The 22,441-nt window shown below is 37.1% G+C and overlaps 1 protein-coding gene across 6 annotated transcripts in view; it reads left to right on the top strand.

Annotated features, from left to right (window-relative positions):
* Window positions 1-22,441, top strand: part of REPS1 (RALBP1 associated Eps domain containing 1) — an 83,628-nt gene that overhangs the window by 56,683 nt on the left and 4,504 nt on the right. For 2 of the 6 annotated variants that reach the window (XM_032160336.2, XM_032160317.3), the window contains exons 9-17: window positions 1,744-1,865; window positions 5,630-5,710; window positions 11,048-11,135; window positions 11,865-11,966; window positions 14,520-14,592; window positions 16,148-16,266; window positions 17,169-17,233; window positions 18,969-19,154; window positions 20,714-20,809. In XM_032160336.2, the coding sequence (XP_032016227.1) occupies window positions 1,744-1,865; window positions 5,630-5,710; window positions 11,048-11,135; window positions 11,865-11,966; window positions 14,520-14,592; window positions 16,148-16,266; window positions 17,169-17,233; window positions 18,969-19,154; window positions 20,714-20,809 (932 nt within the window). The remainder of the gene's footprint in view (window positions 1-1,743; window positions 1,866-5,629; window positions 5,711-11,047; window positions 11,136-11,864; window positions 11,967-14,519; window positions 14,593-16,147; window positions 16,267-17,168; window positions 17,234-18,968; window positions 19,155-20,713; window positions 20,810-22,441) is intronic. The other 4 variants (XM_058435598.1, XM_032160325.2, XM_032160358.2 and 1 more) reach the window with 4 other exon arrangements.

Raw genomic sequence — 22,441 nt, 5'->3', positions numbered from 1 at the left:
CAGTATATTGTCAAATTTATAGCTACTGTTTCCCTTTCCCTTTGTTATCACTGGGGATAAAGTTTCATAATTTTTTTTTTCCCACTGAAAACTATCCAATGAGGAATTTGGTACTATTGTTTATCCTAGGTAATTTTTTCATAAGTTCTTCTCTAAGAACTTTGAGTTGAGGTCCTCATAGAATAGTATGTGAAGTCTTCCTACTTCTGTACTACCCAGACACTTCTATTGAGAAGATAAGGACTTAAGAAAGAAATAATTTCTGATCTTAGAAAACAAAAATCAGTCAGAATACAATTCTGGACTGTAGATTAGAACTTGCAGTGTGGTATAATTATAAAGGTATAATGTCTGGGTAAGTAAAAAGGAAGTATTTTGAGGGAGGCATGTAACAGAATAGCAGAAAGGACATTTTGAGAACTTTTTCAACTGTCAATACGTAATTGTGGTCCTAGGAAAATGACAGTAAAGGTGAATGAAGTTAAATAAAAACGAATACACAAGGCAACTGATTCAGTAAGTACTGAGTGCCCGTATGTATTAGGCCCTATGTTAGGACCTAAAACTTAAAGGATTTACTAATGAATAGATTGAAAAGTTAAAAGTTATACATTGCTAGATTATATTATATGGATGTCCATTTAGAAATCTGAAGTATAGTGCTAACATTTAATGGCAGCTGTCTTTCTGATGGAGAAACTCAGGTGCTGTTTTATTCAACTTGCCCAGGGTCAGACACAATGATATTGGAACGATATTTTTGATATGAGTTCTAAACCGATTAGGTACTCCCTGTTGACTGGGGTTATATTCAAAGCCAGCTTGGAAGAATTGGAATGAGAGTTTAGTGACCTTTGAAATTCCTTCTGTTTTTAAACATAATTTAGAGTTATTTTAAATTAAGCTTAACTGTGCTTAAAAGTAGAATATGATACCTCAAAATACTTTAAAAACAATTTTGAAATAGTATAATGGATTTGTAACTATCTCAGTTAAGTCTGTAAGTGCCAGTGAGCTTAATAATAAAAGTTAAATTTCATACAGGGCTTATTGACTTTGCTTTTTTCCCGTGGCTGGGGACTCTCTCCTTTTGCTGTGTGCCTTGCAAGTATGTGCTGTTTTTTTGTTAACAAGGGAGATTTGTAGAGGATATGTGAGTGAATTAGTATAAATCAGCAGTTCCCAAAGTATATTCCAAGGGAATACTGAAGGATTTTATTTGATGAAAAGGATGTGTGTCTGGAAAAAAAAAGTGATTTAAACAAAGCTTATTTACTTTGAGACATCACAAGTCTTGATATACAAATGTGCATACGGATGCTCCAACAGAGAATTATTGTTTCCCCAAACTTGAGCAGAAAACCTAATTTTTCAAAGCCACCTTACTGATGAGTATTCCATGGAATAGAATACACTTTGGGAAACTGGTATAAATCTATTTCTGTTATCAGAAAATGATTTTAAAGCATGTGACCTATTGTAATATAACTATGTATAACCTTCTTCTTTTTATTCCTAACGAGATTTTATTTTCATGAAAAGCTGTGGTTTGGGGTAGACCACAAGTAGCAGGAATAAGTAATATCTGTTACAATGCTTACTCTGAGAACATGAGGAAAGGAGATTTAGATTATATATTACTACTTGTGAAAATAATCTGTTAGCTTTTTTTTATAAGTAAATTTGCCTAAAATAAACTACAATGTAGTCTTTATAGAAAATTTCTCTATTTTTAAATTGCAGATGTTGGGGATCAGCCAGGTGAGGTAGGTTATTCAGGCTCTCCTGCTGAAGCTCCTCCAAGCAAGTCACCATCGATGCCATCACTAAACCAGACATGGCCTGAGCTGAATCAGAGCAGTGAGGTTAGCAAAGCTTTCCTTTTCTTTCATTAAAAGTTAATCTTTTAAGGTAAGATGTTCCAAAGAGGGTAATTTCAATCTGTTTCTTCCAGCATGCATGCATAATTGAGAGAACATATCAGATACACTATGATAAATGTAATTATGTGACTTTTTCGAGGTTTTCAAAGTATACTGTTGTTTGATTTCCACCACTTATCCCCTTTAAAACTTTGTGAGTTTAGAGAGGCAGATTCAGGAAGTTTAACCATCAAAAGGTAAATGACTTGGCCAAGATCTCATATCCAGTGAGGGACAAGAGTTAGGATTTGAACGTAAGTCCTTTGATATCTAGTCAACTGCCACATCCACCGTGTCACACTGCCTTCTCAGTCCTGTAAACAAGGTATGTAATAGTACATTTGGGATCTTAGCATTGGAAATGATAAGTGACTGATTCAGTTTCCATATGAAGAAAGTATGTTTTACAACCCAAAACTCTGTATAATTAGTTTTCTTCAATATAGAATGTTTAGCCATATTAACTGCATTAAAGATGTGTCATATATGACCAAGCACAGTATGCAAAATGGAATTTGGGACAAATGCACTGTTCCCCAGTTTCTTTGAAACTCCATTATGTAAAGCATCAAAAGGGCCACTGATTAGCATAAGGGAAGAGGACCTGAGGCCCTGCCTCCCCTAAAACACCTGCTTAGGCCCTTCTGTTAAATTTTAGTGCCCTGGAGAGCTCCATGTAGAAACCACTGCTCTAGCCTATTAGAGCAGTTTTCTTTGTGAACAAGTTACATTTTTTTCTTATTTTTTTTTCTTTTTGTAGCATGTAGGAAATGCTAAAAATGCAAAAGTTTGTTCACTTTCAGGAAGAAGTTTTAAGCTTCTGTCCTTTCCATGCCTTTTTTTTTTGAGAGGGAGTCTGGCACTGTCGTCCAGGCTGGAGTGCAGTGGCGCAATCTCGGCTTACTGCAAGCTCCGCCTCCCGGGTTCACGTCATTCTCCTGCCTCAGCCTCTCCAAGTAGCTGGGACTACAGGCGCCCGCCACCACGCCCGGCTAATTTTTTTTGTATTTTTAGTAGAGACGGGGTTTCACTGTGATCTCGATCTCCTGACCTCGTGATCCGCCCGCCTCGGCCTCCCAAAGTGCTGGGATTACAACCGTGAGCCACCGTGCCCGGCCTCCATGCCTTTTAAAGCCAGAAAAATGCTGGATTAAAGAGCATGCTAGATAATTTTGGACAGTTGGAAAACAGAAGTAACTGGTGGTTTTTTACTATTTCCTGCTTTATGACATAATTGCAGCCAAGATACTTGTGTCTGAGACATTATAACATCACACCATCCGTCCTACTATTGGATGCAAAACCATTAATACATGTGTTTTTCTAGATGAAGGGATTAAACCTTGAAAGAGTTTGCTAAAAGGGTTTATGGAAAGTAAGGTAATTGTTGTTGAGACACTACTATTTTTGCTGCATCTATTCATTTTGTGTGTTTTTTAAAAACCAGTATTACATTAAAAGAATATTTGTATTCCATTGATATCAGTTTGTAAATAAAAACAATTCTTAAGCATCTTAAATCTAAAGCCCATGTTCATTCTGAATAAAATCATATGTGATCATTAGAGACAGAAATGGAAGTCCCTTCTAAATTCAGATAGTAGTAGTTGCATTTTCCCTGCTTAAATATTCCCATCAAGTTTTATTTATAGTATTGGTAATGAGGTCATGAATGTCGTAATTTTTTTCGATATGTGAAAAATCAAAATGTTAATAAATCATTGATTTTGAGACATCTAATGATATTTCTAAAAATATCTAGTTAGGATATGGAATTTAGATTACATCTTAATTGTCTTCCACAAAGCACTAGTAATCTTTCAACATAGATTTATTTAGCACCTGTGGTTATGGATGAGACAGTATAGGAGATGACCCTAATAATCTCTAACCTTTATGGAGCACTTTTGATATGTCAGTTCTGTTTAAAAAACAATACAAAAACAAACTCTTTATGTATATTAACTCTTTTAGTCCTCTGAACAATCTTATGAGGTAGATATTATGTTACAGATGGAGAAACTGAAGCACACAGAAGTTATATAACTTACCCAAGTTTGCACAGCATAACTGGGATTCCAGTAGTCTGGTTCCACAGCTGTGAGCCCTTAAAAATTAAGTACGAAGATGATAAGAGAGTCCCTTTGTCCTCCAGGTAACTTACATGCAGTCTTGTGAAACTAAGTTAAACTTCATGCCACCCAAATGAGGTACACAAGTAAATACCTTCTTTTTGGCAAAAATCTTCTGTAAACTTTTCTCCACAGTTAGATAATTAGGATTTTAAAACTTCCTTCTGTGTCCCTGTAACAATAATTATTGAGGAAAAAACTAATTATATTAACAGATATTGATAAGTAACTTTCCTGAAGTGATGCCACATGATAAAAGTAATTATTGTGGGATTTTAAATTCATGAAATACTTTGGATCAGTATTTCTCAGAATATCTTAATTTTCATATGAAAACTAATCTGTAGGAAAAGTCGTTGAATTATTGTATTAGCCATTTTTGTAGGTAATTTTCACCAGTGTGCTCATTTGCTAATATTTAATTTTTACATATCTCTTCTCAACTTAAATGTCACTATTTTAAATAGTAAGTTGAACTTTGAAGCATAAAAATGTGTACTTTCCCAAAGAGGATTTTGGTTTATGGGGTAGTTTTGTCTTTGTGTAAATATTCGTGTGTATACATTGTATGTGTGTAGATGTTTTTTCCTCTTTAGAGGATAACTGATAATTCTTAAGAATCAGATTTAAATGATAATTTTAATGCAATTTTGATGTAAAAATTCTATACCATTTTATTACTAAGATCTCCCAAACAAATGGAATTTACTATAATTAATATTGACTTATCACTCCACCTGTTTTAAGAGGTATGATATTTTTTTGTGTACCTCTTTTAGTAGAGTAGTGTTTCATACCAAAATACATCTTCTGTATATAACTCATGCTCAGATGCTTGATTTGCTCTCATTGTGGCCGCATTCTGATTTTTCTAGCATGGGGTAGGGAGTGGGGAAGCGGGGGTGTCTGATTGGCATTTCTGTCTTGTGGTCTGGCATGGCCCTGTTTGTAGTGCTGATTGCAGGGGTTGACTTGCTACAGATTGACATAAGCTCTACATATATTAATTCCAGAATTCTTTGCATTTTATCTCAGTTATATTTTATTAAATATCTATACATATGTGTAAAGTATGTGCACGTACATAATAGAATCATCTTTCAGGGGTCGCACTGGCAAGTCGCACTGACTTGCTTTGTTTTGAACAAAACTTTGATTCATTAGGATCACAAAATCAGTACATTAACATTTGAATGTTCAAAGAAGGATTTGATGTTATTCTTTCTTTAGTCAAGGCATGCCTCTTTAGCATTTTTACTTGGTGGACATTTATATCACTTAGACTTTGTTCCTGTATTGTGTTTTATTTTAATTCTGTAAGGCTTTAAATCTTTTCCATAGAGATTGCAATAAATCATTACTATACTTTTAATTGTGAAGCTCCTCACCTTACATTACAAGATGACCCAGAATAAATATAAAATATTGATGGAAAAATAGAAATTACTGAATTTTGTTAAACCTATGAAACACAACTTGCAGTGCAACCTCTGAATTACTTTGCTAAATCTTCTCCAGTGATCTTTTACTCCATCTTTCTCATCATGCTGACTTGTCTCTCCTCTGTCTGTTCAGCAGTGGGAGACATTTAGTGAACGCTCTTCAAGCTCACAAACTCTGACCCAATTTGATTCTAACATTGCACCAGCTGATCCTGTAAGTCAATCACTTAGCTTGCTTGTTTGAGATTAATTTTATTAACCCAAATTTCCATTCATTATCGTTTTTAGCTGATATGCATGATTCAGTGGAGTGCTTAGAGGGAAGTGGCGGCAGGCTTTTCAGTTTTTGTGTGCTTAATGGTGGGAAAGACATTTTTTGCCATTCCTTTTTTCTAGTTATTTTGTTGAGAGAAAACTATGTTTTTAAAATCTGGTACATGTGTCTAGAGAAGCATTTTTTGTGACAATCTATTTGGTTAACCTTATCATTTGCTAATTAAGTGTATATTTTATATACATAGTGTTTATTTCAGTGTAGTGACACTTTATGTATTATTTGTATGCTTACACATCATGTAATATGTCCTACATATGTAACTATGCAATGTCATCTTTTATTTTGACATGCCAAATGACACGGCTTTTATTTAATTAGTATGTTGAGTCCTGTTAGAGAGAATCAAGTTCAGCAATACAAGATGTTGGTCAAATATTCCCCTTATGCAAAGGAGCCTCTGTCTTGTCTTCTTGTGGCTTACTGTGTTGCTTTGAAAATGCTACAAAGTTCACATCCTGATTTAAAAATAAATTCTGTCCCCATAGAGTTAATTTAATATATGCTACACCTGTCCCTTTGGTTTTTTGAAAACCTTAGCTGTTAATCGTTCTTCTCCCTGTTCACTTCTCTGCTTTTTCTTTTTCTTTTTCTCTCTCTCTTTTTTTTTTAAAGACAAGGATGTGCTAATAAGCGCTTTCCAAAAAAAAAAGAGGGAGTAAGCAGGAAGTGAAGAAGTGTGTAAAGGCAGGATTTTAAAAATGAGCTGAGTAGAAAGATGGAGAAAATGACATAAGTCATTCTTTCTAGATGATCTGATCAAAGACAGCCAGCATTTATTAATTAAATGTAAAAATGGTCTTGTCATCTAAAGAGATTTTGAAGAAGTGGCATTTAAAGATAAAGTATACCTTTAGCAGTTAATGGGCCTTTGATGTGGTTTGTTTTTTGTTTTTTGTTTTTTGTTTTTGTTTTTTGAGATGGAGCTTCGCACTGTCGCCCAAGCTGGAGTGCAGTGGTGCGATCTCAGCTCACTGCAACCTCTGCCTCCTGGGTTCAACTGATTCTGCTACCTTAGCCTCCTGAGTAGCTGGGACTACAGGTGTCCGCCACCACGCCTGGCTAATTGTGTGTGTGTGTGTGTGTGTGTGTGTGTGTGTGTGTATTTTAGTAGAGGCGGGGTTTCACCATGTTGGCCAGGCTGATCTTGAACTCCTGACCTCCAGTGATCCACCCACCTCAGCCTCCCAAAGTGCTGGGATTACAGGCCTGAGCCACCACCCCTGGCCTGATGTGTTTTATCATTTTAAAGAATTTATATGAAATCTAGAGGCTGCTGTTATATTTATTGAATTCAAACAGATAATGTACCTTTTTAAAATGTTTATTTTATAGTCTATTAATTATTCAAGGACCAGTTGATATGTAGATTATCTCTGCCTTTTGCTTCTCATTTCTTGCTACATTTAAGGCATTTATTTTTTATTTTAGTCTCTGAAAAATGTAGGAGAAATACAAGGCAATGATTGAAAACTTTGCTGCTTATTGGCAGCTATAATTAAGATCTCTTAGGAATTGACTAGTTCTGTAAATTAGAAGTTTTACCTTTATGTTTTCTTTTTAAGTTTAAAGTTTTACCTTTAAGCTTTAAGTTTTGCTTCTCTATATTATTCCTGTCTGATTATTGTACAGTTAAGCTAATATGAAAGTACTGTATATGGGAAGGAAGGTTTGATGTAGCAATAAAGAAATGATTATATTCTCTAACCCTTAAAAAATAGTGACAATAATCACTCATAGTATTATGATTCTTTGTCAGGCCAGGCAAGAACATTATGTATAAAAATCTAGAACTCAGAAACAAAATAAATTGACCTATGACTGACAGGAAATGTAGAGAAATAGTTGGTTGAATAGCAGTGATATTATTGACATTTCTTGGAAATAATATTCATATTTGCAGCTCTAGTGTCTAAAATTACGTGGCTCAATACTTTGTTATCTCTAGTGTGTCAGGAGGCTCTAGGAAAATAGAGTGATTAATTTGCTTTTTAAACTTGAATTTAGACCTCTGAATTGGATTTTAAAAAATTGTCATTCTTAAATATTTATGTTTATAATGTAATGCCTAGAAATATCTTATTTATTTTATGGTGGCAAACTTCAATCTGAACTTTGTTTCCCAACCAGTATTCTTACTTTAAATTTTCAGTTAGAAGAGTAGCCTGCTTTCTCTTAGTTGTGTCCTACAGTGTCTAAGTTTCTTAACCTTCATTTAATACTTACCTGAAGTATTACCCATCTACAGACCCACTACAGCCTTTAGCCACAATCCCACATGATCCTTTGCAAGGCTTTGTATAAATAAGGATTATAAGTAAGTAAATAAGGCACATTCAGATTACAAGGGAATCACCTAGGGGGGAAAAATTCTACTCTTCTATTATGAATTTAACATTTCTTACAGTATTGGAAATATTTAACATACTATTAAAAAGAAACTAAATTATAATAATTAGCCATTTGCTCAGTCTATGCAAAGTTCCAAACTGGTCTGTAGCATTTAGAGACAACCACTACGCAGTGCAGTGACCCCATTTGCAAACCAGATGGTTAGTTATTAAGCTTTCATAGTTCTGATGAAATTGAGATTCTGATGGTCTTGTTTCCAGAAACTTGATCTCTTTTCTTCAACTGCTTGTCAGTTAGTAGCCTTTGGTAGAATCTGCTTCTGCTAGGATATACATGAATGAAAACACTAGGAAAATTGTAGGCGGATGAGAAGTGTAATGCGTTAGTCTTTGTTGTAATTGATTGCACTGCAAATATATGAAAATGCTAGTTAACATTCCCAGCTGTTCCAAGCTTTATAAATCTGATTTTATATACACATACACATACATCAAATATAGATTAGATGAATGTTATGAATTAAAGCATCTAAGAAGTTTTTCTTTTTTAAAATTCCTAGTTTGCTTTGTATTTGGAATAAGAACTTACTTTCGCATGAACTATCATTTTTTTCTCCTTTGATCTTGCCTTATAAAGGTAAATTCTGATTTTCTTAACAGTTATTTCTGGTATTAAATGTAAATTAAGAAAATAGTAGAGTTGCTCCTAAAGCCATGTTTTTATAACCAACATATAACTTGATATCTTAAAGGTATTCTTACAAATACTTTCCTGAGAATGACTCATTATTATGACAAATCTAAACTTTCATCCATCTATAATGTTAATATTATTTGTAACTATAATTTTTGAGTTGTAGGGCAAATGTTAGGTTGGTTGGTTAAGTACATGAACCCTGTCCAGATTCTCCCTGGTGTAGAGGCAAGAAATTACTTTGAATGAATTTGTTAGTATAACAGATGTAAAGAATTTGTTACAAGTTGTTTGAATTCAGAGATGAGCATAAGGCAAGGAGATATGTCAGATAAGAGAGGGTATGCTGGAACTTCGCTTTCTCAAGCAAGGGCTTGGTGTTAGCACAGTACTGCCTCACCAAAACAGTTTCCAACTTAAACTGAAAGGCCATTATCCTCCACACTAAATTATAAACTTAATTCATTACTAGATATTCAAAATTTAGAATCTCAAATTCAGTCTTTAGCAGCCGCATATACAGAGTGTGAACTGACCCCTCATAGAAGGAGCTGAGCCCCCTTGGTGATGTTTCTCAGCTGGTCTATTGCTGTTGAGCCAGGTGCTTGATCTGGTTCTGGTTTCTGCCCTGAGAGTCTCAGTCCCCAAGATCAGGCCTACCTGTGTCCCAGGTATACCTCTCTTTTTCTTCTTTTTCTGAGAGGCTACCATTGTCTTCATTCTCTCATCCTTTCTTTTGTGCTTTCATTCTAGTCAGAAGTCTTTACTATCAATTCCTTTAGTCCTCTAACTAGACTAGACTCTCATGAAGTTTAGAAATATCAACTGTATTACAGTAATGAAAAAGGTTTAAGGAAAGTATTAGCTTGTTAGAATGGGAATCTTGTTCTTCTTAAAAAAATGGATTCCTTTGTGGCAGTTTCATGCTAAATTTTGAGACAATCAAATTTAAACACTTTTAATTAATCCATAGGAAGTTTGTATTGTGCCTACTATTGCAATGTCATAGGCATCTCATTAACTTTGTTTTATAGGTTAAAGAAAGTGTCAAATTTTCTTGAGCAGTTTACTGAAAATGAGTTTTCAGTCTGTTAGTTTTTGGATTCTCATGAAATAGTTTATTTTAACCTCAAGGCTTACATTCGCATAATTTTATCAGATCATTCCTCACTTTTTAATATTGTCTTGAACTGTGTTTTTATAAGAGCATTTTTTAATGTAAATCTTACACACACACATACACACACACACACACACACACACACACACACACACACACACACACACACACACACACACACACACACACACACACACACACACACACACACACTTTTTGAGATGTGGTCTAGCTCTGTCACCTAGGCTGAAATGACATGGCATGATCACAGCTCACTGCAGGTTCTACTCCCCAGGCTCAAGGATCCTCCTACCTGGCCGGGCACAGTGGCTCACGCCTGTAATCCCAGCACTTTTGTAGGCCGAGGTGGGCGGATCACAAGGTCAGGAGTTCGAGACCAGCCTGGCCAGCATGGTGAAACCCTGTCTCTACTAAAAATATAAAAATTAGCCGGGCGTGGTGGCAGGTGCCTATAATCCCGGCTACTTGGGAGGCTGAGGCAGGAGAATCGCTTGTACCTGGGAGGCGGAAGGTTGCAGTGAGCCAAGATCGCACCACTGCACTCCAGCCTGGGTGACAGAGTGAGACTCCATCTCAAAAAAAAAAAAAAGGATCCTCTTACCTAAGCATCGTGAGTAGCTGGGACTATAAGTCATGGGCCATGCCCAGATAATTTTTATATTTTTTTAAGAGACAGGGTTTCACTGTGTTGCTTAGGCTATTCTCTGGGCTCCAGTGATTCTCCTGCCTTGGCCTCCCAAAGTGCTGGCATTACAGGTGTGAGCCTTGGTGCCCAGCTTTCATGTAAATCTTTAATCACTCCACTTAAAATGTTTTTTTTTTTTAATTAAGCAGATATTAGGCATATATGGTGAGCTTGATTTTTAAATAGAATTCTGGAGCTTTTAACTTACAAAGCTTATCTTCATGCCTGCCTTTGTGTAAATGGGAAAGCCTGTCCACTGGTTTTTAGTTTTGTTTGTTTTGATTATTGCATGGCATTAGCTTGACATTTTAATACAAATTCTTTATTTCCTCCCATTTGTCTCTAGGATACTGCTATTGTTCATCCAGTTCCCATTCGTATGACTCCAAGCAAAATCCACATGCAGGAAATGGAACTTAAAAGAACTGGCAGTGGTAAGGAAGCTGTTGCTGGTTTGTATTTTAGTTTTACATCAAACTAAAATACGTAAGTAATCATTCTGTCAAGGTTCAAATTTCTTTCATCGCTTATTTTTTAAGCTAGTACTTTCTACAATTATGTATATGTTCATGCATATTTATTTATGTTGCTGTTTTTAAAAGGAATTTATTTTAAATTATGGAGTTTTAAAATAAGGACATTTGAAAATATGACATTTCTAATACCCTGTGGGTTTTTATGTTCACCCTTGTAAATTTACATTTAAAATATGTTAAAACTTTAACTGAAGAGATATATGTTAAAATAAATTTTGGCTTTGAAATTATATATTTTGCTTGAACTCTTGGAATGTTTCATTTTAGACTAAATGTTTCAGGGTTTCTCAAAGGTAGATTTTTTTTGTTTAAGTCAGCATTATAAATTAACTTACTTTACAGTTTACATGTGTAGCGTTTTGTTTAAGTGTGCTACAGGAATAAAATTAAGTGTGAACATGCAAATAAACTTTTTCATTATGAACTATCTTCTATTATGGCAGAAAATAAAATTATAAATAAACAGTTTTACATTTATTTTTATTAAAAATATTATTTTGTCTTACATTTTATGGATTTACCTGCCACTTCTTTGGATATTTAAATGAAGTCTTATACTCTGAGCTTTATGAGTTTATCTGTTCAAATACCTATATCTTGTATTTTTACCTGTTAATTCTCTATTAGATCATACAAATCCCACTAGCCCATTACTTGTGAAACCATCTGACCTTTCAGAAGAAAATAAGATAAATTCATCGGTGAAATTTGCTTCTGGTAATACTGTAGGTAAGTGAAGTTTACTAAGTCTGGATTTAGAGTCTGACTATTTCAGATGTGTACCCATTTAATACTGTCTTCACTAGATAAAGTAGAGGAGAGTGAACCCTTTCGAACACTTTGCCCTATCAGTGAATAAATGGTTGCCCATTGACTCCTGCTTCAGTGCAGGCTTCCTGTTTGCCATCCCTCTCTGTGTAGCCAGGTTTGATCTTATGGCTCTTCCTCAGTAGTTCCTTCCTTTTCTATCACACAAGAAATTGTATATACTTTCATTCAGCCAGTGTTCATTGGATACAGTATGCTGAGATCTGTTCTAGGCACTGGGGATTGAACAGTAAAAAAAGTCTTTGCTGCTATAGAGTTTACATTCTGTAAGGGAGATAAAAGGGGGATAAAAAATAACTCAGAAAGTAACTAATACTGTGGATAAAAATAAAGCTGGGAAAGGGTGGAGAGAGTGCCATTTTAAATAGGATGGTCAAGGAAGTCCTTCCAAAAAAATGTCATTTGAGTGAAAACTTGAAGGAGATGAATTCAGCTGTACAAATCCAGAAGGAAAATTAAGGCACAGCAAATAGCAAATGTAGAGCCCTAAGGCAGGACCTGCTTCTACTAGAATAGCGAGCAAATACCTGGAATAGAATTAGTTAGCAAATTTGACAGGGAAAGGTAGCAGTGGTAGGATAGTAACAGGAGGCAGTGTCAGACTTTCTTTGACTTAGATGAAAAGCCAATCGAAGGTTTGAGTGGAGGAGTGGCATGATTTGAGCCTCCTTTTTAACTGGGTCACTCTGGCTGTCCTAATGATAATAGGCCAAAAGAAGGCGAGACAAAACAGGACACAATTTAGGAGACAGGGGTAATCAGGCAAGGGAAGATGGTGACAGCTTGGTGTCTAGGGTGCAAGCAGTGGAAGTAATGAGAAGTGGCTGGACTGTGGCTATATTGTGTACATTGTGGAGGAAAAGACCTCAGGAGTTGCTTTTACCTGTGTGCTATAGGATGTAAGAGAGAAAGGAGTCAAGGGTGGTTCCATGGTTTTTGGCCTGGACAACAGGAAAATGAGGAAAACTGATAGCCATAGGTTTGTAGGGAAAGAATCAAGTTCAGTTTCATATGCATTAAACTTGAGGTGCCTGTTAAAATATCCAGATGGAAATATGTTCATTTTAATGTCATTCTTGTACCAACTAGATGATTCTGTGATTTACAAGAAAAAGGAAAGAGATACATTTTGAAATACAACTAAAATAACCAGTCCCTTCAACTTATGACTCTTGAATGTATGTAGTAATATTCCTTCAGATTGTCTCTAGATTTTCTATCTTAAAATTTCTTTTTTCTGTCACAACTCTTAGTCTATTTCTGGGATTCTCTTCTGCTTCATAAGACTTTGAGGAAATTGAAAATAAATGTTTCCTCTGCAGAAAAAGCTGGGATCCTTGGCTAATTTCATAATTGTTATTATTGTATAAGCACATTTTATTCCCATGTCAAATTTTTAATTTTCACATTAACAATTTTAAAATTACTTTTATTCAAAACATTTCTAATTTGTTCTTTAAAAGTGACCTTTTTGTCCATTACAGAAGTAACATATTTATTGTAGAAATGTAATAGATAAAAATGAAATAATTATTCATATTCTCACTATTCCACAAATGTCTATGATTAACAGATTCATTGTCAACTTTAGTTCTCATTCTGCACATATGTAAGTTATGTTTGTATCTAATGTGAAATTGTAATACAGTCATCCCTCAATATGTTTAGGGAATTGGTTCCAGGACCCCCATGGGTACCAAAATCTGTGAATGCTCAGCTCTCTGATATGTAGAATGGTGTACTATTTGCATGTAACCTATGCACATCCTCCTGTATACTTTAAATCGTCTCTAGATTTCTTATAATACTTAATACAATGTAAATAGTTGTTTTATTGGGCCAGGCACGGTGGCTCACACCTGTAATCCCAGCACTTTGGGAAATCAAGGCAGGAGGATTGCTTAAACCCAGGAGTTAGAGACCAGACTGGACAATATAGCGAGACCTCATTTCTACCAAAAAAAAAAGTATGTACACACACACACACGCACACACACACACACGCATGCAAACTGTATTAAAAGAAAAAGTGGTCATGCTGTATGGTTTTTTATTTGTGTTATTTTTATTGTTGTATTGTTACTTTATTTTCTAATATTTTCTGTTTGCGGTTGGTTGAATCCTCAGCTGTGGAACCCACAGATACAGAACCACAGATTTGGAGGGCCACATTGTATATGTACTATTTTGTGACTTATTTTGAATATTTCTGCATCATTAAGTGTTCATTATTTTTTCTAGACTATAACTTGCTTTGTCTACTGTGTAAATATGCCATGATGGATTTGTAGTAAATTTTTTACAGTTAATAACACTAGGATGAACTGTTAGCTTATTATCCAATCTTTGATTATCTCTGGCTTGAAATAGCATATCACTTATATTTGTTTGGAGTAGATAGAGCAAAAAGTAAAGAAATGATTATTATTAAATAGGACATATCCCATTTATCAGCAGATGGTTACAGTAGTTCAGACTCTTTTACTTCTGACCCAGAACAGATCGGGAGCAATGTAACTCGTCAAAGGTCAGTATTTCTGTCAATGAAAAGCATGTTAAACTATCTTGCTGCATTTTAATGTTTAAGACTAGAACCAAGCACAAATGATTTTGTTCTCTGAAAGCTGTTAGGTTACTTTTTGATTTATGTAAAAGACAAGTAATTTTGATCCTTTCCAACTTGAATAGAAAAACAAAAAGAACCCTGACTTTCTAAATGGTATTTTGTGGAAGCTCTAAAAAGAGGTGATAACTTCTTGGTGATAGAAGTTTTATAAGTCCTTTTTGTACCTAAACATTGAGAGTCTGTTAAGTAATACATGTATAGCCTTATGGTAAGTACCAAAAGAATTCTATGTTTTAAAACACCATCCAAAAGCACAGCCCAGTGGTGGGCCACCTCCCCACCCTGAAGTTCTGCGTTACATATAACCTTTCAGGCACAAACAAGAAAGGTGTGGGATAGGGTGGAGGAGGCTAGAGATTTGTCTGCAAGGGCTTTAACATCCACAGAAAGCTGTGTGCAGGACAGAAACATCTTTCTCTCCTCACTTTTTGCACATGTTGAGTATCATTTTGCTGCACGCCTGGTGGATGTAGCGAGGATGCAGAATCTCCAAACAGCTTAGAGTCAGAAGGCTGCTTGTCTTCCTTTCTGATTCTTCATGTAGTTCTTCCTGTGTTTCTTAGCATTCTCAGTCATCTTGGATTTTACTCTGCTGTTTATTCCCATATTAGCAGATCAGATTACCAGAGTCTTTGGAGACTCTTTTCAGAATATGAAAGACTTTGGTAGCAAAGAAGTGAATCTCTAGGGTGAGTTGAGTTTGAGCATAGTCACCTCTAAAATGAGATGGCCTGTGCGGACACATGAAAGGGTACTTCAGCTTACCAAAATCCAGACCTTAATAGGTTGAAAGCTAACCATATCTGAAAGTAGACTTCCCTTTTTACAATTTTTTTCAGACTATTATTACTTTTAATTGAATGGGAAAGTGTAACACTAAGTATGCAGTCTATTATGAAATCATGTTGACAACTAAGTTTCTTTTCAAAATTTTTGAGGCAGGGCACTTCTGTAATCCTAGCACTTTGGGAGGCTGAGGTGGGTGGATCACCTGAAGTCAGGAGTTCGAGACCAGCCTGGCCAACATGGTGAAACTCTGTCTCTACTAAAAATACAAAAATTAGCCGGGCATGGTAGCATGCGCCTGTAATCCCAGCTACTCGGGAGGCTGAAGCAGGAGAATCGTTTGAACCCAGGAGGCGGAGGTTGCAGTGAGCCAAGATGGCGTCACTGCACTCCAGCGCCTGGGCAACAGAGTGAGACTGTTTAAAAAAAAAAAAAGGAAATTTTGCTTAATAACTTTATTAAAAAAATTGTTAGCCACATAAAATAATCAGTTGTTTAGGGTACATCATAAGCAGTGCTATCTTAATTTATTGTAACACTTACATACTTGAGTGTTGAGAAAATGTCATGCTAATAAGATCCTTTGCTGCTTAGCCAAGTTTGAATGTTTAAAAAGAAAAAAGCTCTGATACCAGTAGCATGACCAATTATGATGGGGTGAATTTTGCAGGTCTCATTCAGGAACGTCGCCTGATAACACTGCACCACCACCTCCCCCTCCAAGGCCACAGCCCTCTCATTCTAGATCATCATCTTTAGATATGAATCGGACCTTTACAGTCACCACAGGTAGGGGCTAGAGAACCGTAATGTACATTATCATTTAATTTTAAAGTTAATCCAACACACATACACATTTTATTTTTGTTTCTATTAATATGTCTTTTAAAAATATTGATCTGGTCGAGTGTGGTTGCTCACGCCTGTAATCCCAGCACTTTGAGAGGCAGGCAGATCACCTGAGGTTATGAGTTTGAGACCAGCCTGGCCAACATGGTGAAACTCCATCTCTACTAAAAATACAAAAATTAGCCGGATGTGGTGGTGCATGTCTGTGGTCCCAGCTACTCGGGAGGCCGAGGTGGGAGAGTCCCTTGAACCTGGGAAGCAGAGGTTGCAGTGAGCCAAGATTGTATCACTGCACTCCAGCCTGGGTGACAGAGTGAGACCCTGTCTCCAAAAGAAATTTACAGAAAGGAATTGTATTATAAAATGCAGAGGGGGCAATGTTTTTCTTAAGACTAAATTTGTTTGATCAAAGATGAATGGCAGTAAGAAAAGTTAGGGCAGAGGATGATGAAGTTATGTTTTAGTCACTATGAGTTTAGAATGGTGAGGAAAAGTGAAGTGTTAAGTGAAAGGGAAAATTTGGAAGTTTTCATTTGATACCTAAACAGCAGTCAGAGATATGCGAAGAAAATCAAGATTGTGTGCTATTATGGAAACAGGCAGGAGTATGCCAGGAGGGCTTCATGTAATAGAGGTAAGAAGCAAAGTGAGATCTGATGAAAGGCTGTGAGATTTGGTATTTAGGTTACATACAGACCATGTAACAAGTTAGTACTTGCCTTCTAATACTTAACAAACATTCTTAGAAATCTTTATCATGTAGTCACATTCATTCAGCCTATTTCTTCTATTAACAAAGTGGTGATACAGTTACTAAAAAGAAGACTTTTGTATTCATGCAGGACAACAACAGGCTGGAGTTGTTGCCCATCCTCCTGCAGTGCCTCCAAGACCACAGCCCTCACAGGTAATTCTTCAAGGTATTTATTACTAAATGTCCCATGATCACTTTGCCTGCTAGGTATTTAATTCTATTCTCAAATTATTTGGAAGGTCAGGAATGATCTGTTGGTAATCTTTAATGAGCATTTAATTCAGTGAGGCTAAATCTCATTTTGAAAGATGCACATTTCAAGAATGATCTGAGTTATTTTTTGAAAGAGCCTTAAAAGTGAAACAAGTGATAATGTCTTGACAGAGAAGAGTTTAGTGGAAACAACAAAGGATTGGGAGATAGGAAATATCCATTAATGTCCTGGGTCTAGCAGTGACTCACAAAATCACTTCACCGGGCTGGGTGCAGTGGTTCACAGCTGTAATTGCAGCACTTTGGGAGGCTAAGGCAGTAGGATTTCTCAAGCCAGGAGTTCCAGACCAGCCTGGGCAACATAGTGAGACCCCCGTCTCTAAAAACAAAACAAAACAAAAAAATTAGTCGGGTGTGGTGGTGTGCACCTGTAGTCCCAGCTACTTGGGAGGCCGAGGTGGGAGGATCTCTTGAGCCTGGGAGATCAAGGCTGCAGTGAGCTGTGATTGCACCACTGCACTCCAGCCTGGGTGACAGAGTGAGACCCTGCCTCAAAACAAAACGAAATACCCCAAAATAACCTCACTGCATCTCTCTGGATGTGTTTACTACATGAGTTAAGGAAGTATAATGACCCCTGCATCCCTTCCACATCAAAATTAGAGTGCTGTAGGAGACATTTATAAAATGCTTTGGGACAGCCTTAGTGGCTAAAGTTAAGGATCACATTATACATAAAATGAAGGAATGAGACTTAGCAGGGACTTGAAAGATAAAGTGGAATTTATTGGAGAGCAAGTATTCCAAACCGAAGGTATGACATCCACAAAGCCGTGGAAGTTTGTGTTAAGCCTGGCACATTCCTCATGGGAAAACAAGTTAGTTCAGCACAACAGGAGTAGATGTGTGGAGTGATGAGAAATGAAGCTGTCCATATCGTAGTAAGAAGGATAGAGTTTTTCTTAGAGGAGATGAAGAATTTTTAAAGGGAAGAGACTTCAGATTTCTTTCTTTAGTATCCTTTACTTCCTTTGTTATAAAACATCTCACACTCTATTTTAATTTCTTATTTACTTATTCTCTTCTCCTGCTCCGGACTGTCAACTTTATTAGGGTATAAGTGGGCCTCATTTGTTTTGTTCACAAATAGATATTCAGTAAACATATTTTTAGACTGAAGATGGAGCAGCATTGGTCTGGCAAAGGAGTGGAAGATGAAGGGAAATGTTCCTGACATGTTGGGAGAATGGAGCAGTGGTTTTCACACTTTAAAAAGAGCAATCTTTTTAAGAAACATAGTGAAACATTAAAAAAAATATTTAAGGAAGAAACTATTGTACATTAGCCCAATTAAGAAAAAAATACATGCAAATGGAGAATGGGGGTAGGGCCAAACCTACCCTCTCCTTCAGTGTACTTTGTTTGCATTACAGTTTTTGAAAAAAATATCTTTTTATTGGAGGTTTATTATCTTAATTTTTTTTTTGGTGTCTTAGCATTTCACTTATGGTTTAATCATTTATGTAGAGCTAAATGTTACTGTAATACACCTCTCTGAACTTACAGATAATAAAACAGGGCATCTTTATATACTAAGTTTTCAAAGAAGAAGATGACTCTGTGACACTGATAGGCTGTTAAAATGTGTGTTCCTCTGTTTTGAACCATTGCACAGGCTCCTGGTCCCACTGTGCATCGCCCAGTGGATGCCGATGGCCTCATAACTCACACTAGTACCTCACCTCAGCAGATACCAGAGCAACCAAATTTTGCAGATTTCAGCCAGTTTGAAGTATTTGCTGCATCAAATGTAAATGAAGAACAAGATGATGAAGCCGAGAAACATCCAGAAGTCCTGCCGGTCAGTTTTCGAGGGCTTGGCTAATTTTCTGCAGGCAGTCACTTCCCATACCATGTTGTGTCAACAGAGCAGATATTAGAGGGGACATCAGTGAGTAAAATATTCCTTGGGTTAGTGTTTCTCAACTTTTTTATTGGCCTCCAATATCTGCTGGTTGCAGTGTAATGCTTACTAAGTATCAGAGTCTGGTGGGGGTGGGGGATTGTTATCACATGCAAAGACACCACCACCTGGCCGTGGCTAAAACGCTGCTTTGGGGGTTTCCATCTTAATGCCAAGCATCTGTCTGTGTGATTTGGTGAAGATTTCCCTGTCATAAGAGGCCATGGTTACCATAGCTCCACTCATTGCAACTTTTCCCCAAGGGGAATTTCGCTAGATGTAACTTTTAGATCTAATTACAACTTTAACTAAAAACAAATTTCAGCCAAACTTCTAATAAAAGCATTTAAAATTTGTATGAGAGTAAGTTGCCTTAGTTAAGCAAAGACTATAGGATACCAAAATTTAATATTCACAGTGTTCTAGGACATTCTATTGTAGTTCCAATGGCAAGAACCTCTCTAGGAATCTCTGACCTAAATTGCTGAGCATAAATATGGAGTTGGAGAGACCAGAGGAGTTCTGCAATCTCTTTATATAGGTCATAGCCATGGAAAATTTCCTACTAGCTCCCTTTTAAAACTTATAACTTTCTGCCGTGTCCATTAGGGACTGGGCTGCATCTAGGAGGGTCAGAGTGGGCATGTAGAGGTGTGCACAGGGTACCGTACCCACTCCCCTGGGTGGATGCCTGCCTTCTCCCAACCATGAAGACTTCCCAGACTAACCACTTAGAGGTTCGGTGCAGTGGCTGCATCCTCACCCCGTCCTTCATTCCCTCACACATTTATGACCCGCGTCCTCGCCTGTTCTCCTTTCTCTCACACATCTATTACATAGCTGCATCCTCGCCCCCTCCTCCTCTCCCTCACACATCTACTACCTGCATCCTCGCCCCCTCCTCCTCTCCCTCACACATCTACTACCTGCATCCTCGCCCCGTCCTCCTCTCCCTCACACATCTATTACCTGCATCCTCGCCCCCTCCTCCTCTCCCTCACACATCTATTACCTGCATCTTCACCCCGTCCTCCTCTCCCTCACACATCTACTACCTGCATCCTCGCCCCGTCCTCCTCTCCCTCACACATCTACTACCTGCATCCTCGCCCCGTCCTCCTCTCCCTCACACATCTATTACCTGCATCCTCGCCCCGTCCTCCTCTCCCTCACACATCTATTACCTGCATCCTCGCTCTGTCCTCGTCTCCCTCACACATCTGTTACATAGCTGCATCCTCACTCTGTCCTCCTCTCCCTCACACATCTATTACCTGCTCTCCCCTCTGCCTTTCAGTAGCAGAGAAAGCTCATTTAATAAAGTTTCTTCAAGTTTCTTATCATCATCTCAGTTTTCTTGTCAGAATATTTAACATTTTACTCTGATCTGTTACATATTCTATATGCATAATTACATGTTATGTATAATTAATAGTGATAAATATATTCATTTTTAGGCTGAAAAAGCTTCTGATCCTGCAAGTTCTCTTCGAGTTGCCAAAACAGATAGTAAAACTGAAGAAAAGACAGCTGCTAGTGCTCCTGCCAATGTGGTATGCAAAATGTCTTTTATAATAATAATTTTGTACATCATAAGTTATGTGAAATAATTTTTAGAAATAAGGTCAACCAGAAATCATCTAACCCATTTCTCTGCCTTTAACTGTAGTATAGTCAGTCTAGCTCAGAACAAAGTCTGCATATTTAATGGAGATGATATTCTGTAATCTATGTTAAATATGTGTCACAGGTTCTCAAAATTTAAGTGGTTATTACATTCTTCCCAATATATAAGGTAGAACTTCTTTATAGGTGAAATTCAGTTTCTTTTATTGTAGTCTTCAATATAATAAAGAAAAATTATCAACCCTCTAAGGTTGTTGTTATTCCCTGTTCTCTTAACTTGTTCTTTAACTGTTTTAGGTCTAATTTTTTCCCCAGCATTTTATTATGAAAACGTTTAAGCATACAGAAAAATTGAAACAATTTTTCATTGTACATCAGTAAATTCACTACCTTATACCATTATTATTTTAGTATACTTGCTTTAATACATATCTCTCCATGCCATCTGTTCATCCGTCAATCCTTATCTGTTTTATGTATGTGTTAGTCCGTCTGCATTGCTATAAAGGAATATGTGAGACTGGGTAATCTGTAAAAAAAAGAGGTTATGCCGGACACAGTGGCTCACACCAGTAATCCCAGCACTTTGAGAGTCCAAGGCAGACAGATCACTTGAGCTCAGGAGTTTGAGACCAGCCTGGGCAATGTGGTGAAACCGTCTCTATAAAAAGTACAAAAATTAGCCGTTTGTGGTGGTACGCGCCTGTAGTCCCAGCTACTTGGCAGGCTGAAGTGGGGGGATCGCTTGAGCCTGGGAGGTGGAGGTTGCTGTGAGCTGAGATAGTGCCCTACACTCCACCCTGGGTGACAGAGTGAGACCCTGTCTCAAAAAAGGAAAAGAGGTTTATTTTGCCTCATGGTTCTGCAGGCTGTACAGGAAGCATGGTACCAGCATCTGCTTCTTGTGAAGCCGCAGGAAACTTAGAATCATGGCAGAAGGCAAAGTGGGAGTAGGTGTGTCACATGGCAAGTGAGGGAGCAAGGAGAGATGCCAGGCTCTTTAAACAGCCAGCTCTCATGTGAAATCAGAGTGAGAACTCATTCATTACCTTGAGAAGGGCACCAAGCCATTCATGAGGGATCTATCTCCATGACCCAAACACCTCCCACTAGGCCCACCTCCAACATTAGAGGTCGCATTTCACATGAGATTTGGAGGGGACAAATATCTAAACTATATCAGTGTACTTTAGATTGCAAATATCAGTACACTTTCCCTTTGAGGGAATAATTTTGGTAACTTTTTTTTTCTGTTATCTAGACATTCCCAATAGTTATAAAAACAGCATGTGTTTCTGAAGTGCTGAAATTCTACTTTCTGGACGCTGTGTGTGTATTAGTCTGTTTTCGCACTGCTATAAAGATACAACCTGAGACTGGGTAATTTATAAACAAAAGAGATTTAATTGATCACAGCTCCACATGGCTGGGGAGGCCTCAGGAAATTTACAGTTATGGCGGAAGGCAAAGGGGAAGCAGGTGGCAGCATAGAAAAAGAGTGAGGAAGTGCCTCACTTTAAAACCATTAGCTCTTGTGAGAACTCCCTCACTCTCGTAAG

This window comes from Hylobates moloch, unplaced genomic scaffold (assembly GCF_009828535.3).
Source record: "Hylobates moloch isolate HMO894 unplaced genomic scaffold, HMol_V3 SCAFFOLD_2, whole genome shotgun sequence".
In the NCBI taxonomy this organism is placed as follows: Eukaryota; Metazoa; Chordata; class Mammalia; order Primates; family Hylobatidae; genus Hylobates; species Hylobates moloch.
The sequence above is the reverse complement of the archived record's forward strand: the minus strand, read 5'-3'. Positions and strand labels throughout refer to the sequence as shown.